The sequence below is a fragment of the Dipteris shenzhenensis genome, chromosome 13 (assembly GCF_047967505.1).
Source record: "Dipteris shenzhenensis isolate YYH24624 ecotype China chromosome 13, Dip_SZ_1.0, whole genome shotgun sequence".
In the NCBI taxonomy this organism is placed as follows: Eukaryota; Viridiplantae; Streptophyta; class Polypodiopsida; order Gleicheniales; family Dipteridaceae; genus Dipteris; species Dipteris shenzhenensis.
The window spans coordinates 49,839,633-49,858,764 of record NC_141608.1 but is presented as its reverse complement, the minus strand read 5'-3'; the positions used below and the strand labels follow the sequence as shown (position 1 = coordinate 49,858,764).

At 45.2% G+C, this 19,132-nt stretch overlaps 1 protein-coding gene across 5 annotated transcripts in view; it reads left to right on the top strand.

Annotated features, from left to right (window-relative positions):
- LOC147895531 (uncharacterized) overlaps nucleotides 1–19,132 on the top strand; it is an 82,238-nt gene that overhangs the window by 43,415 nt on the left and 19,691 nt on the right. For all 5 annotated transcript variants that reach the window (XM_087384306.1, XM_087384303.1, XM_087384302.1 and 2 more), the window contains 3 exons: nucleotides 16,846–16,906; nucleotides 17,028–17,184; nucleotides 17,326–17,381. In XM_087384306.1, the coding sequence (XP_087240432.1) occupies nucleotides 16,846–16,906; nucleotides 17,028–17,184; nucleotides 17,326–17,381 (274 nt within the window). The remainder of the gene's footprint in view (nucleotides 1–16,845; nucleotides 16,907–17,027; nucleotides 17,185–17,325; nucleotides 17,382–19,132) is intronic.

Genomic DNA, 19,132 nt, shown 5'->3' with positions numbered 1-19,132 from the left:
AGCCTTGGAGAAAGAGCCTTAGAGAGAGAGAGAGAGAGAGAGAGAGAGAGAGAGAGAGGACCTCGGGATGCGTAGGGAAAGAGAGAGGAGCCAGCAACGTTCAAGAAAACCTGTACCTTCATCAAAACCAAGGTGGAAGGGGAGCAAGAGGCTAGGTGTGCATGAGGGGCTGCCACGTGGCCCCCTCATTAATGCTCTAACCCACACAAACTAATGAAACATTGGTTTACCCCTCACACTTAAATCCTAACCCTTCTAACCAATGAAACATTGGTTTCCTTGGGCCTAACTTTAAGACCCCTCTAAACCTTGCCTTGCCTCTAGCATGTAGGCCTAGTGTGTGCACTTAGGGACTTTTGGGAAGTGTTGCTTTCCCTGGGCTAGTCCCCTAATAAGCCAAAGTTAGTCACAGTTCATTACATTCATGTCCCCGTGACATACCCTCCTCTTGAAACAGCAAGCTATGTAGTTTGCTGCTATAAACATAAACAACGAGCAATTTTAAGACCCCTCTAAACCTTGCCTTGCATCTAGCATGTAGGCCTAGTGTGTGCACCTAGGGACTTCTGGGAAGTGTCGCTTCCCTTGGGCTAGTCCCCTAAGCCAAAGTTAGTCACAGTTCATACATTCACGTCCCCGTGACAATTTTGATGCTAAGTATGTATTGGCTTAGGAAGTGGACTGCTAGTGTAGTAGAGTGCAAGGGTGAGCCCTTGATGTAATTGCACAATTGCCATTGCCTGAAGAATTAAATAAATATTGGAAGGAGTGCCAAAGTGTTTGTGGCCAATCGGTGTCCTTGGTGTTTGGTTTTTGAGCAGGGGCACTTTAGCCTCACCACAAGTGTATTTAAAGTTGTTTCTAAGTGGAACTAACTAATGGAAGTGGCTGGAAATGTTGCAATGTGGCTGTGAATGAAGTGTATGCTAAGTTAGTTACAGTTTACTGTCCTTTAGTTAACTGAAGGCCGGTTTTAGTGGTTCCATTGCCGGGATTGTCACCATCTTCCTACGAAGGTGAGCCCTTGTAGTGTTGGGTGAAGAAAGCCTCCATTGCATTCTTGTTACAGCCATAAAAACAACAAGCATGTCACATCGTGAGAGGTCCCTGACTATCTCAGAGCAAGAGGTTGGACAGCTTTGAGGAGGAGTAAAACACTAGTGAGGGTGAAGAAGGGCAGGATGGTGAGGGGCAACATGTTCTTTCGGGGCATGCCACTGAGGTATTTCAAGATGAAGCTGAAGAACTAGATGCAGAAGCGCTCTTCAAGAATCTAGCTAAAATTTTGAATGCCCCTCCCAAGAATAAAAAGACATCCAAGAAGAAGCAGAGGAAGCAAAGGCTTACACATAATGATGCACCTTCAAGTGGACAGCCACCCGTGACTCCACATGTAATGCCCTTAGATGCTCCTGGCATGGGGAATGCCCCACAGGGCAACAATTTTTAGTCTAAGAATTATGGACAATAACCCTTTTCTCCTTTAGTGATGGACCCAGGATACTTCGGAGGAGGGTCGGTCTTCCAAGCAATAGTGGGACAGCCCCAGAAGGGCTAGGAATGCTTGGCACATACTTGGGAAGTCTTCAGCCAGGAATGCAAAATTATCAGCAACAAATGATGGGGGGTATGACGACTGCAAATGCCAACACGATATGCAAACATAGGGATGTAGCCTGGATTGCTGATGGGGATGCCAGGGATGATGGGTGGTTCCATGAACATGTCACCGATGCATGGAATGGGACCTGGAAAATGGGAGTTGGCAATAATGCACAAAGTATAGGCCATATGATGCCACCTCCCTATTTGCAGCCACCTGTGTATGACAATATTGCACCTAAGGGCAAATTGAAACACTACAGGGAGGGTGGTGCTGTTGTTAAGTTTGAGACCTTCAATGGGACACAGGACATGTTGAAAGCATTGAATTTTGTGCAACAATTTGATGCTGCCTAGGCTATTGGGAACTTCACGGAGTCATCAAAGGTCAGGAAGCCAGCCACATTTCTCAAGGACAATGCACTACAATGGTGGACTAATTTGCTCTTGCAAGGTAGAGCCCCTACCACTTGGGTTGAGTTCAAGCAAGTCTTTTCATTTGCTTGGCTCACCATGTAAACTACTCGGTGCTTTCTATCAATCCAGACAACGGATTTTGCAGAGGCGTTTGAATGAAATGATTGCGAGTTGCCAAACACATATACTTGAACTTAAGAGATTTCAATTAAGCTGGAATTAAGACTTATACAGCTTAAACACAAAGTGACATCATTGGAAATTGCAATATGATTGAGGGGCCAAGACGCCCCCCCCCCCCCTTATCCAGGCTCACTTTATTCTTAAAAATGGAGATACAAGACCAAGGTGCAATGCACCTTCCAAACTGATGAACTCAGCGAAAGCCTAGGACCTAGATACAAGACTCAAGAGCATATGTACAAGGTAGACAACAAAAAGGAGGACTCCAAGCTCAGGTTTCAACTCTTGGCTTGCCCAATCCACAAGGAAGAAGCGTGCAACAATCACCACTTACATCCAACATTAGAGGCAAGCACTAGTTTCTAGAAAGATAGTAGAAACAACATGAAGTAGTGCTGTAAATGAGATAAAATTGACAATACAGGCTCCCTTCGTGACTTGACCCTTTTGTAGAGGAAGTCCTTTTCCTGTAGGCTAGAGAGAGAAAGCCTTTATGGAGTGATAGCTGTAGAGAGAGAGTGCCAATGCTGATCCCAAGGGAGGGGATGTAAGAGAGGAGCTGCTGCTGTTCCAGAGGTGCACGGAAAGGCAGATTTCTACAAGGGGAATGGGTTGGAACAGTAGAGAGAGAAATTTTGCAGTAGAGAGAGAAAGACTGCAGCAGGAGAGAGAAAGGGGCTGTGACTGCTCCAGGCTAGGAGAAGGAGAGAGGATGTGCTGCTGTTCCAGAAGAGGTGAGGGGGCAGATTTTTGGAGAGGAGGGGCTGGAACTGTAGAGAGAGAATGTGCTATTGTAGAGAGAGAAAGTGCTGCTGAGGTGAGAGAATGGCCTGGGGAGAAGCTGGCTGCACCCAAGGAGCTGGAGAGGTTCTGCTGCATCAACCAAAAGGAGGGAGAAGAAAAGTGACGAATTTTTCATGTAGGGAATGAAGGGGAGAGGCCTTCTTTTATAGGCTCAGCCCCCCCCCCCCCCGCGGCTTAGAGTGGAAGGTGGACACTTGTCCCAGATTTTTGGTGGGCTGCAGTCCCAAAGAGGACAGCCCACAACCACTACCCCAAATCTACCAGATTGGGGGCCAGACACTTGGCCTACATGCCCTGCCATGCATGCTGCCACATGTGTGGGACAAGTGGACTGACCTGCCAGCTCAGATTCCATGTGGTAGTCTGCCATGTGGAAGCTGCCACATGTCACTCCCAAAAACCCTAAAATATCAAAGTTGTCAGAATTCAATTCTGATCGCACCCACGGGTTCCTAACAGCTCGGACTATCTATTGACGTACTCTAAGGTCATAATTGAGCCATACTGAGCTCATTTGTTTGTCGTCTTATCTTGTATCTCCATTACTCTTGGCATGTTGCCAAGCCCACACCCAAAGCTCAGGGAACATTCTCTTGAATGGTTCCTAGGTGAGTATGCAATCTGTGCATTTGATTGGTTCCATGTTTGAGTACTCTGGTGGGGTGTGGTTTCCAGATGTCCCTCTCAAAGAGAGGCCATCACTCTTGTGGGTCACTAATGCCCATAACCCCAAGCAAGGGGGTCCACCCTCAAATGCTAGACCTGGTCCCCATTGTCCGTAACTGAACAGTAAGAAAACATTTCATTTCTTAATAAGCATACTATTGAAAAACAGAAAGAAATAGTACCAAGCAACAAAAGTGGTGGACATAATGACAGCTTGGCACAAGCTAGATGCCGCAAAATGTAAGAACTTGGAGGAGTACAACAAAAAGTTTTGGAAAGCCTTGCTGCCCATGAGTTCTTATAGGCGTGTGGAACTGTCCGAACAGAGTGAGAAGTATTGTTGTGGGCTGCCAAAGGAAATCCGGGGTTACTGTACCAAAACCAAAGTCTCCAATATGTCTCAGCTATAGAAAATGCCACTACAGCTTATGCCCTCTTGCGGAGGAAGACTTCGGGCTTCAAGGGTAGCAACCGAGCACATGGATGCCCAAATAGAAACAGGAAGTTTTCCTCATCGGATCGGAGTGAGAAAAAGGGAGAAAAGAAGGATGACCAGAGGGGTAAGAAGCCCAAACCCACCTTGGTCTTATGCCAGATGTCACTGGAGCCATATATGTTATAGATGCCACGGAGCTATGCAGAGCATGGGGCAATATCCGTGACTAGACAGCTTTGTTCTTCTTTGATCCAGGGGCATGAGCCAATTTCATTTCTCTAGAGTTGGCTGAAAATTTGGGCTAAAGGCAGAAGAGATGGGCCACTATGTGATGCAGATATGGCTAGCCCAGGGCGCATGGGGCAATATCCGTGACTAGACAGCTTTGTTCTTCTTTGATCCAGGGGCATGAGCCAATTTCATTTCTCTAGAGTTGGCTGAAAATTTGGGCTAAAGGCAGAAGAGATGGGCCACTATGTGATGCAGATATGGCTAGCCCAGGGCACAATGAGTCAGTTATCCCGATAATTGGGAAGCTCCGCATGCACATTCAGAGTTACGTGGACATTGTTGTCACATGCACCCCTGCACTTGGGTGCAATGTGACACACTGGCTACATCGACAAGTGTGTAATAGTTCCCTAATATGAGATTTTGTCGTATGCTGTGACCCCTTTGTGAGCCCTTGTCCAGGGAGGCACAAACTATGTAAGTCAGTCTCTCAGCTTTAGGTCAAGTTAGACAGATCAATCCTTGTTCACTGGTACCCACTAGAGAACAGCAGGGTGGTGTTTTTGTCTTAGGATTAGAGATAGGTATACGTCCAGCCTAGGAAAGGAGCCCTTTTGGGCCCCCTCAGGGCTGGAACAAGTGAAGGGGAATGGCAGGGGAAGGGCTGCCTTATAGGGTACCCTGCACCCCTCCCTAGGCCACCTTTTATGGGGCCTAGGGCTGCATTTTATGGGGCCAAGGGACCAGCCAACCAGCCCCAAAATAACCGACTAGAAAGTCGGCCATTTTCCAGCCCTATATAAAGGGGGCCTCCATGCCCTCATTTCCCATCCAGCTCCCCAGCCTTCAGCACTGCAAAACAGCTCCCCTCCAGCCTCTTGTGTGCAGCCCTGAAACCTCTGGAGTTGGCCCTGATCAGCCTGAGCCTTTGGCTTTCAGTTCAGCCTGTTCGGGAGGTGTACACGCAGCACCAGAGTTGAGGATTTGGACCAGCAAACAGAGTAAGGTTAAAGTACTGTTTCAGCAGCTCTTTACATCTTTCTTTACGGTTTTGCACAGCTCACTTCTCAGCTCTATATTTCAGTCATCTCTCATCTCTCTTTAGAATCTATTACTCCTAGCTTTCACTCTCTCACTCAAGCAGTAACCCTGCATCCCGGTGGACAGCACAAGCCTCTTGCTTGCCTTGCAGAAGTGCCCTACATTGTCAATGTGGACAGCATCAAGGTCTCGGTATTGGTCGGTGCTGCCTCTCAGGTCTTTGGGTAGTCTTTAGAAGCGTGTTTCCGTGCTCTCTCGAAGATTGTTATTTGTATCTCTCAGCTCTTCAAGTATATATGTTTAACCTGGAGGATGAGTGTTCTCGTCTCTCCCAAAATGTTTGCCTGTGTTGACATTCTGGATGAGAGTCAGCGCCCGCTCGTAATCGGACGGGTCGAAGTTTCGGATGGTAAAACGGATGTTAGTATCCAATGTTCGAATGAATTGCTTCATCTTATCGCTCTCAGACACGCCCAACTATTGCGCCAGAGTGATGACCTTGTCCTCTTTTCATTGTGACCTTGTTACATTGGACGTGGTATTCTTGTATTGGGAAATATTTATAATTTCATTAAAGGCCAATGTGCACCGCAAGAAAATGCCTTATATATGATAGTGGTACTTAGCGCCTGACGAAGTATGGCAGTAGCACCTAGATTGTACTAAAAGTTAGTGTGACAGTAGTACCTAAATAGTACTATAGCATATGATAGTAGTACTAAGAGTACCTAAATAGTACTAAATATTACTAAGAGTGTGACAGTAGTACCTAAATAGTTCTAAATATGATAGTGGTACCTAAATAGTACTAAAAATGATGCTAAACGGGGGAAAGCCCAAGCAGGTTCAGAAGGATTCCAAAGCCCCGCAGCAGACAAACAACATAGCGAGTAAGGATCATCAGAATGACAACCAATTTAAAAGGAGGAGTCCAAGCCAAAGATGACTCCAGATGAGAAGGCTAAAGCAGACATTACGTGAAGCTATATGCAGCCCGACGAATAGAAGCGGTACCACCAAGAACGTCGTTGCTTTCATTGCCACCACATCGCTAGGCACGGCAAGAAGGATTGTCCTAAGTGGCTTGTCGAAAAGGCTGCGAAAGTGCCTACTTCTTCCTTCGCCAGCCCCGCCACCAGCCTCAGCTACAAATGCCGTCTTCCCTGCTTTGAATGCCATCCCCACGGTGGTCTTTCAAGGTAAGAAGGAGGGCGACCTCTCAGACCAAAAGAAGGTGCTCATTCGAGCATATGGCACAGCTAATGAGCATCAACTCATTGTCCTATTTGATATGGGAAGTTCAGCGGATGCCATCTCTCCTCAGCTTGCCAAGACAGTGGGGTGCACTTTGGTGCCTCACGAGCTTGGAATGGACGGGTTCACATCCGGCTTGCGCACACACATCATGCATAAGGCCGTCCATTTTACTTTTTTAGTTCAGAAGGTCATTTTTACGCGGGATTCATTCTGACGCCTTTGATGGGGTGCGACATATGCTTGGGATTGAGTGGTTTCGTGAGCATGTACCGACGCCTAATTGATGGCATGACACCTTCACTATTATGGAAGGTTTACCTGAGCTCGCCGTTATACGCGGTGATCGGAGCATACCAAGGATTCCGTTAATATCTCATATCCAAGCAAGGCTTTAGGACATATTGTATACTTATTTCTTGCAAACAGATGGCCAGTGCTAAAGATGTAGCTCGTTTGTTCATAAGGCATTGGTATCCCATTGGAGGGTTGCCAAGGACCATCATGTCCCGACAAGGACTCCAAATTCACGTCTAATTTTTGGCGAGCCTTGTGTGGTAGTTTTGGTACTAAACTACAGATGTCTAGCGCTTTCCATCCACAATTGAATGGAGAGACGGAAAAGTACAATGTTATGGCATTTGATATTTAAAAATCATATTGTCATGATGCTCAAGGAAAGTGGGAGTAGTTTCTTCCACTTGTGCATGCCATTTGAACGATACCTATTCTTCAAGCATTAGTCGCACACCTTATGAAGCGGCATTTGGACAGCATTTTACATCACTCCTCACCCGGATGGTGTCTCTATCTCTTGAAGCCAACAAAACCACCAAATCAATGGAAGAGATTGCGGAGTCTGTGATAACCCACATTGCCAAAGCTTAAAGCATTGTACATGCGCTAGGCTAACAAATCCAGACGAGATATAAAGAGGGTCAATGGGTGTATTTATGAATTATCAAGCAAAGATTGAAGCAGGTGGGCAAGTGATGCCCTAAGGTGTCTTTCAAGAGCTTCGGAGCATTCCCTATTATTCAAAAGATCAATGATCTTTCAATGAAGTTACGCCTTCCGGTTAGTTGGACTATGCACAATGTGTTCCATGTAGCTTTGTTGAAGCCATATTTTGGACCTCCTCTTACCGAGATTTCCGACGAGCAGAAACCTGAAGTTCTTGATGAAGCCAAAGTTTTGCAGCCAGAGCAGATCCTTCTTCATAAATTCAAGCATGGGTTAGGACGTAGGATCCGAGAGTTTTACACCAAGTTCCGTGATCGAGGTACCCATTAAGCAGTGTGGTTGGATGAAGACTTTTTCCAGGAGTTCCCACAAATTTTGGTGGACTACTTAGAAGCAATGAACATACCGCCAAGTGAAGGAGGGAATGTCACATGAACCCCTGCACTTCGGTGCAATGTGACACATTGGCTACATCGACGAGTGCGTAATAGTTCCCTAATAGGAGATTTTGTCGTATGCTGTGACCTCTTCGTGAGCCCTTGTCCAGGGAGGCACAAGCTATGCAAGTGAGTCTCTCAGTCTTAGGTCAAGTTAGACAGATCAATCCTTGTTCACTGGTACCCATTGGAGAATAGTAGGGTAGTGTTTCCGTCTTAGGATTAGAGATAGGTTTAGGTCCAGCCGAGGATAGGACCCTTTTGGGCTCCCTCAGGGCTGGAACAAGTGAAGGGGAAGGGCTGCCTTTATAGGCTACCCTGCACCCTCAACTCTAATTTTTCTAAGCTGGATAAGGAGAGGACATATTTCCTTTTTTCAGTTTCACGTATGTTTTTCTGACTCTCTACCATTACCTCTAGAACGCTTTGAGGACCATGCCATAGATGTAATTCTAGGTAGCAACCCGCCAAATAAGCCTCCTCACAAGGTTAGTGCAGCCCAGCAGGAGGAGATTATGAACGAGGTAAATGACCTCCTGGGTAAGGGGCTGATTCAGCCCAGCTCTTCTTCCTATTGTTCCCTCGTGTGCTTGTGCAAAAGAAGGAAGGATCATGGAGGATGTGCATAGATTATAGGACTCTGAATAAGATAACCATCAACAACAAATTTTCGATACCCAGGATTGATGATATCTTGGATAGGTTAGAGGGGTCTGCAATGTTCTGCCGGATAGATTTGAAGAGTGGCCACGATAAAGATCAAGATACCGCGTGAGGATGTGCATAAGATATCAGGACCACATTTGGCTTGTATAATTTCTTGTGATGCATTTGGGTTGACAAATGCACTTGCCACCTTCAATCGGATGATGGCCAGAATCTTGAGAGAGCACAGAGCATTTGTCGGTACATTCTTTGATGACATCATAGTGTTATCTAAGAATGAGGTTGAGCATAAAGAGCACTTGGCAATTGTTTTTGCAGACCTCAGGAAGCATAAGTTGTTGGTTAATGCCAAGAAGAGTGAATTTTTCATGCATGAGATCCACTTTTGGGAGCACATAATCTCCAAATATGGAGCCAAGATGGATCTTGCCAAAGTGGAGGCCATAAGAAATTGGCCACCGTTAAAAAATATCCATGAAGTACGGAGCTTTCTTGGCTAATGCTCATACTACAGGCGGTTCATCTGCTATTTTGCTGAAATAGCATCACCCCTTTATGTGGGGTACTAAGGAAATTGCAGCTTCGAAGAGCTTAAGGAGAAGCTATGCTCTGATCGTGTCATTATCTTGCCAGACCTACTCAAGCCCTTTGCTGTCCAGTGTGATGCCTGTGGGAACAACATAGGAGGAGTGCTTATGTAGGACGGGAGAGTAGTTGCGTACGAGAGCAAGGTGCTCACTCATGCTGAAATGAATTTCGGGATATATGAGAAAGATATGGCAGCTGTCATACATGCTCTTTCTACCTGGAAACATTACCTCTTAGGTGCTGATTTTTAGGTCTAGACAGATCACCAATTCTTGAGGTACTTCTCACTTAGAGAAAGTGATCAGAAAGACACATGCGGTTGGAAAATTTCCTTTCAATGTTTCATTTTAAGATTTTGCATGTGCCTGACAAGAAGAATGCTGTTGCAGATGCACTTTCCAGGAAGTCAAGTCTCGATGTAGTATCAAAGAAACCGCAAGTTTCAGCTGTCACCATTGTATACCATAGTGAACTTGGTGCCATGAAGGATCAGTATGCCAATGATGATGATTTTACAAGGATATATGATCAGCTGGTTGAGGGCCATAGGCATGAGCACTATATGCTGAAGGATGGATTCCTGATGATGCATGGTAGACTTTGTGTCACAAAGCAGTTGAGGCTAAAGGTTTTGATTGAGAGTAATGCCCCACCATATGTAGGACAACGAGGCATTGAAGCCACAGTCAAAGGTGTGGAGCTCTTCTTCTACTGGCCAACTTTGATGAAAGATGTTGAGGCACATGTGAAGATATGCATCACTGGTCAAAAGGTAAAGTATGACAGGCAGAAGCCAGCTGGATTGCGACAGCCATTGCTTATTCCGGATAGACCCTGGCAAAGCATTGCTATGGACTTCATTTTCGATCTGGCTTGTACACCATCAGGACATGATGGAATTTGCACCATAATTTGCAGATTCTGCAAACAGGCCCCCACTTTATTCCAGTGCGGAAGAAAATTACAGCAGATCAGTTGGCGAGATTATTCATGTCTCATATTTTCAAACACCATGGGATGCCTCAATCCATTGTCAGTGATTGAGACCCCCGTATGACGAGCCTTTTTTGGAGAGGTCTCTTTGAGAACATGGGCACCATGCTGAAATTTTCATCCTCTTTCCACCCACAGTTAGATGGACAGTCAGAAGAGGCAAATTCTACTGCCGTGGATCTTCTAAAATGCAATGTTTCAGACCTGCAAACAAAATGGGAGCAATTTTTGCCACTGGTTGAGTTTGCCTATAATAGTACAGTGCATTCTTCCATAGGGAAAGTACCCTTTGAAATTGTGGAAGGCGGAAGAAAGGTACCTCCCATCTTGCACGCCAAAGAGAAGATCTTTGAAGTGGACAGATTTGTGAAAAGCTTAGATGCAGCCTATCAGAAGGTAAAAACAGCCCTCTAGAAAAGCCAAGAGAAGCATAAAAGAGCAGCAGACAAACACCGACGTGAATTGGTCTTGAAAGAAGATGATTGGGTGTTGCTGTGTTTTCAAAAAGCAAGACTTAAGTGGATAAAAGGCAAGGATAAGGTGTACACCAAACTGAAAATGCGGTACTATGGACCCTTCCAAGTCTTGCAGACGATAAATGATGTGGCTTACAAGCTGAAGCTACCACAACATTGGGCAATTCTCAACGCCTTTCATGTGAGTTTGTTGAAACCTTTCCAAGGAGATGTGCCAGAAGAGATGCTTGATGAGAAACAGCCTAAAGTGAAGGAAGTGGATGAGATCTTGGTTCCAGAACAGATCTTGGCACACTGTGAAAGGAAAGTCAGAGGTAGAGTTTCCAAAAGGTATCTAGTTAAGTTTCAGAACTATTCAGCACTGGATGCCAAGTGGATGGAGGAAGGTGAACCGGCAGATTCACCTAACTACGGTGCAGGTTCATTCAAGCTAAGCTGAGCAGAGGTCTGGAGTGATGCTCGAGAACGGGGTAGCACCTCCACCCCTTTAGGACAGAGAGGCTCACATGTCTAGAGGTCGCTTGGTGACACTGCAGGTCTCACCCGAGGTATTGATTGCTGACAGTATTTCTGCCACGGAACCTCTACGATGAGTGTAGTACTCACTCCACAGAGGTGATGCATGGATGTATGGATGGAATCGCGCGTTCTCCTAGATCATATCGTCATTGCTGGTTGTATCTTACAGATAATGTATTATCTGGTATGGGCTATTCATGCCTCTTTCATTGTTATTTATTTGTTGTATATGTTAGCAACAAACTGGGTAGTTTGTTGTTTCAAGAGGAGGGTATGTCACAAGGACGTGAATTTGATAACCTTGACTACCTTTGGCTTGGGGTACCGGCCTAGGGGAAGTGATACTTCCCAGAAGTCCCTAGGAATGCATCCAATGCCTAGGTGCAACCACTAGGCCCAAGTGTTGGGCTAATGCTAGAAAAGAGGGGTCTAACGTTGGGCCCAAGAGGAGACCGATGTGTCATTGTGGTAAAGAGGGTTAGAGCTTTTAGGCGTGTTATTGGTAAAGAGGGTTAGAGCTTTTAGGTGTGTCATTCGTTGAAGGGGTTAGGACTTTAATGAAGGGGGGCAAACATGCCACGTGGCAATTGCCCTTGCACCCTTTTCTCCAAAGCCTCCTCCATTGCCCATTGCCATCCACAGCAACGAGTACTTGGATTCTTGGTTGGCATCACTAACTTGAGGGAGGACTCTTTAGAAGGACCTATGGGTGCATGGTCAAATGGGAGCTGTGATATTGAAGGGGGCATTTCAGGATTACAGAGGGAAGCTGAGTGTGACTCCATGAGGTGCATGGTTTGATTTTAGAGCAAGCAAACAAGCAGGTGGATCATCTGGTATGTGCATTCATTGCTTATTCATTCGACTTTGATAGAATGCTTTGGGCAGATTCTATGGTTATGTGGCCTTGGCGGTTATATATGATCCTACTAGGATTGGAGCATCCTACTTTATTTTGGAGAATAGAGTGGCCAAACGGTTCCATACCCTTAAGCCAAAGGGCAAGCCCATTTTGACGACCCAAAAGATTCTTCTTTATGAAATAGCTCCTTGAAAAGGCATGAAATCAATGAGGAAGTACGTTGATAGGGCAAATATATTTATATATGACTGCTCATCCGCTATGAAGTCAAGTCAAGTGATGCATTTCACTCTTCCTGAATTGCATTTTTTAGGTGTCGAGATTGGAAGGTGTATGCCTTCCTGGAATACTTGGTGCAGCTCGGATGCAAGGTGTTGGAAGGTGAACACGGTGAACTTCTTGGAGCCTCAATGGTGAAGACAAGGACACCTACAAGAGGAGAGAGTGTGCTGAAGCCAGAAGTGTACCTCTTGAGAGCTCATTGGGAGCTCATGGTCTTGGTATTCTGGAGTTATTCTTGGGTTGGGAGATTTACGTGGTCAGCAACAAGGATTTCTGTGCTCAAGTTGCTTATATGGATGTGGATCGTGCCAAAGGAAAGCACGTTGAAAGAGACCTTGAGAGCTTGGTGCTTGGAAGACTCCAGGCTGTTCACTTATTGTGACGGGGACAGCTGGATGATGTTTGCATCTAGATTGCTTAGGATCATTGGCGGGATCGTGATTAAAAGTGATGGTGCCATCGACCCGTGGTGCTACCAAAATTGGACCTGTGTACCGGGATGGTTATCTTATGCAAGATTTGACCGGGAGGAGCAGGAATCACCGGTTGAAAGACCAAAGGATGACGGCCATCACAACCACTTCGAGTTCTTCCAGTGGACTTCTTCATGGGAGCTGATCGAGTATTTGCATCAACGTGTTGGGATTGGCCTACAATGTGTCGTGGTGAAAGGGGGTCTTGGAATGGTCAACTCTCTATGTGTGCACCCCATGTGGTGAAAGGGGGTCTTGGAATGGTCAACTTCCCATGTGTTAACCCCAAAATGAGGAGCGCATGGGGGAGGTGGACCAGCAAGTGTTAGATGCCATGTGGGCGGTGTTTGAGCTGGCCACATGGGCTGATCTGACGGGAAACCAAGGCTTCCGCATGGAAAGCACGTGGGCTGCCATGTGGCCAGCAAGCACACAAAGCATAAGCAGAAATCAGGACTGCCATGTGGGCAGCATAATAGAAAGTACCTAGATGTCATCAGGAGCTGCAACAAGCAGAGGAAGGTCCCACAGTAGCCCAGGCTGATTGGACCAGATCTGTTGGGCAGAAGCTGTACGAAACTAAGGTGCTACCAGCAGGAGCTGTACAGAGCATTCCGGTACAGATGTATGGGTCTGGAAAGGTCTGGTACAGAGGTGACTAGTGTAGGAACATTGGCGCAGCAGTCTGGGACAGTCTGGGTGCTGCGGGACCTTGAGAGGATGACCAATCAGGCCAGAAATGTTCAGAACAGAGGCGGAGGGAACAGATCTGCCATGCGGCAGAAAATTGCCTGCAACAGACTGATTTGTGGGTCTGGATCTGGTTGGCCAGTCCAGGATCTGGTCGGGATTGAAAGCAGCTCCATCCGGCTGGTTGGCTGGCTGCTCCAGTCGGCTATTTGGTTTGCTGGGTGGCAGCCTATAAAAGGGCCCATTCACTTGGGCAAACCATCCATTGTGTGAGCAATTTCAGAGAGCATTTCAACCTGCTTCAAGCTACCATCTAGGAGGACATTGGTGCATCAAGGGAAGTGGTTGATTGCAGGAAACAAAGAGCTCAAGGGTCTTCACCATTGGCAACCCTCACAGCAGGAAGGAAGAGGGGATCACGGAGGAGACTTGTGCCGCAGTTTGGGCTGCATTCAGAGCAGTAGGGAAGTCAAGAGACCACAGCAAGCACTGCCTCTTCATTGGCTGTCCAGAGAAGCAGCAGGTAGGTGTGATTGTGGGGCACACATTTGAGGACCACACAAGCTCTAGGTGAGCAACGCAGGTCAAGTGTTCTGGAGGTGCCAGGGAGGTGGGAGAATAGTCTCTTTTGTATATACAGGGGTCCACATCTAGTCAGCATGCCGCTGGTAGAGGGTGGTACAGTGGACATAGCTTTTGTATTGTGTCCACATGGCACGGAAATATCTTTTGCTGGTTCTACATCTCTTTCTTGGGCGTTGTCTATTTACTTAATGCACATATTTACTTACTGCACATCTATTGAAGTACACATTAAGGATATTTGGATTTGAATATACCAATGTGTGATTCCTGGGCTCAATAGCTCTCACTCTCAGTTAGCTTCCGCTATGTGTACCCTCTATTTCTCTAGCCTTATTTTGAGAAAAGTTGAGTTAGCTCTTCGAGCCATCGCCTCCTATAGGAGGGCGTCCAAGGGGAGGTGGCTAGCCAGGCGTTCATATATAGATGGTGTATGAGAACAAGTACATAGTCGTCATAGATTATCCTGCTTGGGTAGGTCAAAATCACTCCCTTGGATCCCATTGAATCTCTCTACGAGCAGCCTTTCCACAGCCAAAACCTCCGCTACGCATACTCCTATTTAGAGGGGGGGGATCAATGGACCAACGCTTGCCTAACCTCCCTCTTCCCTACCACTTTAGTCCATTGGCACACATTCATTAGAAGGGTCCTTGAGAGAAAAATGAGTCTCTAAATGGAGGGCCTTGCCGTTTCCTACATTGTAGTAGACTGGTGAGGTCTCATAGCAAAGTGTACCATCCTCTTTCCATCTGTAGGTAGCAGATACAAAGAGAAACTCTAGTCTTAGACAATTGGTCCATGTAAGTGCCTTTGGGGTGTCCCTATGCAAACACGTTTCAATCCCTCTCTCCAAGCCGCCTCAGAATGACTATCCTCCAGCCCTCTTAGATGTCTAGAAGAACTGAGGCACTCCTTGGGCCACTAAGGAAGACAGTCCAAGCCCCTGTGGATTGATGGTTGGGCAGAATTCGAGCAGGGATTCGGCAGAATCAATGGTGTGTTAAGGGAGTTGATACTATCCCCCTATGCCCAACCAATGTGCTTTTTGGGCCCTAGCATGAGTCCCTTGGAATTCCAAATCCCAAGGTTCCAAATAAATGCGTGTTGTTTGATCCCTTCCAAACATGTGAGCATAGTCACAAGAAACGTTTTGTCTATTTCGTTGTTTCGTCGTTTCAATAAGTTTTGTTTCGTTTCGTTTCGGCTTTTCGTACGAAATGGATAGGTTTCAAATTGATACTTAATATAAACCCTTATAGGGACAAAAAGATATGTTATATTTAAGTTAGAGTGAACAAAGAGAAATATAAGTCAAGATAATAAAAGGAAATTTAAAACATAAACACCTTGGATTCTATAAAAAACGGGGCAAAAACGCTTATTTTGATTTGGGCGAAACAAAGGTTTCGTTGAGAGCGTTTTGTCCTATTTCGAAACGTTTTGTCTGTTTCGCGTTTCGAGGTTTCATATAGGACGAAACGGGTTTTCATGTGACTATGCATGTGGGCTGGCATCATAAGACATTCAAAATGGTGCCTCCACACCCTCAACAAGCTCTACATCATCGGGGAGCCTTTTTTGATGAGGGTGGTTTTTGTAAACATACCCTTGTGAAAGGGCTGTCATTGCTCTCCTATCTTTGGGTGTTTTGGAGTGCTGTAGAAGGAGCTTCCATGGCTCCAAACCTGGGGTGAGGGCTCCCATAATGAGCTTGCCCAAGAGGGCTCGGCTCTACATATTTGGGTCAATGATTGCTAATCCCTCCTTGTTTAGAGTGGGAGCGCAACCTACGGGGGTCAGACGTAGAGCTATGACCACCAGGAGACAGCATAGGACCACGCCCATTGGAAGCCGGCAACATTCTATCTCTGGTTTTATGATCTCATTTCCCCATCCTTGATGAGGGGGCGTAGAGTGGATCACAATTGTGACGCTGTAGCATATTTCATTTTGTATTCATGTGACGGACTATCTCATGATGATCATGATGATAGTGATGATGGAGATGATATGACTATGTAGCATGTATCTTTTGTTTTTCTGCATGATGTTGATGCTCGATAGTAGCTCCACACTTTCAGCTTGCTTGTATCAAGTTTTCTCATAGTCTCATAGACCCATCGGTCTTATGAAGACTACAATAAACTTTATTTCTTTCTTTCTTTCTTAGTGCCCTTTCAGCCCCCTTTATAAGATTCTTTCATGGTTCCTCTGCTCTGGATGACCATTTCTGCATGTGGATGTTATAGGTTGTATGTCCTATGCTTCTTAGTGCCCTTTCAGCCCCCTTCATAAGATTCTTTCATGGTTCCTCTGCTGTGGATGACCATTTCTGCATGTGGATGTTATAGGTTGTATGTCCTATGCTTCTTAACATGCCATGTGAATATTTTCCCCCGTCTTCTCCCTTTTTTTCAAATTTCAAAAATAATTTTTTTGTGAAGCTCGTACATCCTCTCTTGGGTATTTTTGCACCCAACGGGCCTTCAAGGCCTCTGGGTTTGCCATATTTATGAGTGGAGTCTCCAAACAACAAAGTTTTCTTTTAATGATGAGGTTATAGGACATGCTTGGCAAAATCGTTTGTGAAATTATATCGTAGGCATTTCATCAAGGTTTGATCAATCATGAGCTAAAATGCCCCTCACAAAATGAATGACTTTACACTATCCTGCAGTGGAGATCATGGCTTGGATTAGAGATGCTGAAGTTGTTGTGGCCCTAGCTCTCCTCTACAGGTGAGGTTTTACTTCTTGAAAATTCACAATGCTTTGCTGTAAATGACTATGGTTTCAAATATCAGGAAATCCAGATTGCAATGTAAGCTCACGGTCTTATGGATTTGTATTGTCTGGACAGTGGCAAGAAAGAAATAGACAGGACATCTTTACAGGTCGTAAACTTACAAGCATCTGTACATTTACGAGAGTCCCACGAAAAAGAGTCATCTTCATGGAAAGATGAGCCTTTAGGAAAAATGAAGAAGCCATCAAGACCTAGTCGTGCGGACTCTCAAGTGAAGTTTGCCTCCTTGAAGGATCATTGCTCAATTTGGTGTTGATTGAAAAACTTGTTAAAATGATTGAGATAAAATCCTTTGATGTGAAGTCTTGGATTAGTTTTCCAGCCTATGACGTACTTCAGAACTTGTGATCAGCTCTATTCCCGGAGGCGTTATCGGAAGGCACTTGTAGGCACATCACTAAAGCCCAGGTGAATTGTCTTTCTTTTTATCTGGTTGCATGACCATTTTTTAAGCATTCTGTGTACTCAATCTGTTTTTCTTTGAATGGGCCAACAGCATACACAAAAATCCTACTCAGAGTCCCGTCACATGCAGCCCTGGAATGACTGCTTTTGAATTATAAAGTTTATGGAGTAGACTTTTGCATGCTTCAAGTTTCTGTTTGGGTGCAACCGAACTGTCAGATGCTTGGTCCAGAGACAAATTATAGCAGGAAGCAGCAATGCTTCATAATTGTGAAAGGTTGCAAACACGAAAAGTTGCAAGATCAAAGGCATGCCTATTATTTTGGGAAGCCTCCAGGATGGCAGTAGCTTGGACATTGAGGGGAAACCCTAAAATTTTGAGAATTCTGTGCCACATAGTTTTACAAATGGAATCTTTGAATCTATCACTAGTGGCAGTGAATCATGAGAGGAATTTGAAAGATTCAAAGACTCAAGGTTAGTCTTCAAATTTCAGTCACCAAGGTTTCGGAGTTCAGTGTCCTCAGCATTGACTGACGAGTCAAACTTACAGCAGGTAAGAAAAGTACAATCAAGGTTGATATTCAATCACCAAGATATCTGAGTTCAGAGTCTTCAGCATCCCAACTAATGAGTTGCAACTTACAGAAGTGCTATTCAAAGCTAAGTTCTAATTCACTGTAAGCTCAACAGATACAAAAGTTCATGAATAGAGTTTAAAGGTTTAAGTACACGATAATAGCTGAGGATGGCACTCATCAAGATCCTCCTGGGTATCCAACCCCCCCATGAAGCTAGAGGAAGAAATTTTGAAATATAATAAGATTTTTAAAGGGGAAAACTAGGAGTGTAACTGAGATCTTTTGCCAGCATGTCTTCACCCCCTTAAGTAAATCGGTGAGAGGTGCTAACAATTTGGAAATACGTCCATATGTGCACTGTAGGCCTAGCAGAGGCCAACAAAGAATCTAACCTCTTGTGCAGTTGTGGGAACGGCCCAGTCTAAAATGGCTTGAATCTTTTTAGAATCCAAGCGAATCCCTTCTGCACTCGTGGTGTATCCCAAATATTGTAATTCTAACAGCCCAAATTCACTTGATGTAGAGCTGATTATCGCACAAAACTTGAAGAGCTCGCTTCACTTTTGCACATGTTGTTTTGCAATTGCTGAAGGGATTAATATATAATCCAAGAAGATAAAGAGGCATACACCTATATACTTCTTGAAGATCCTCGACACCATCTTATTAAAGGTGGGTGGTGCATTTTTTAGGCCGAAAGGCATCATTACGAACTCATAGTGACCACATTTTGTCTGAGAAGTCGTATTTGGAATGCCAGCGTCAAAGATGCGGACCTAGTGGTAGCTACGCTTCAGATCAATCTTAGAAAAATAATTTGTACCATTAAGTCGTTTTAAGATGTATTTGATGTGAGGCATGGGAAACTTTTTGCTCCGGGTCAACTTGTTCCGATAGTCAACACAAATACATGCTAACTTATTCTTCTTGGACGAAAAGGGTAGCAGCTGCAAATGAGGAGGATGAAGGGCGGATAGAACGTGCGCGTAGTAATTGAGATAATCGGTGCTCCAATTCACTCTCCATGGATTTTGAGAGCTTGTAGGAAAATTTACTGGGTAGAGTTGAGCCTGGAACTAATCCAATGCGGTGATCCTCAGGCCTATTGGGAAGGAGATGGGGTCGGAGGTCATCTTGCAACATGATATCTTAGAATTTTTGGAGAACATCAAC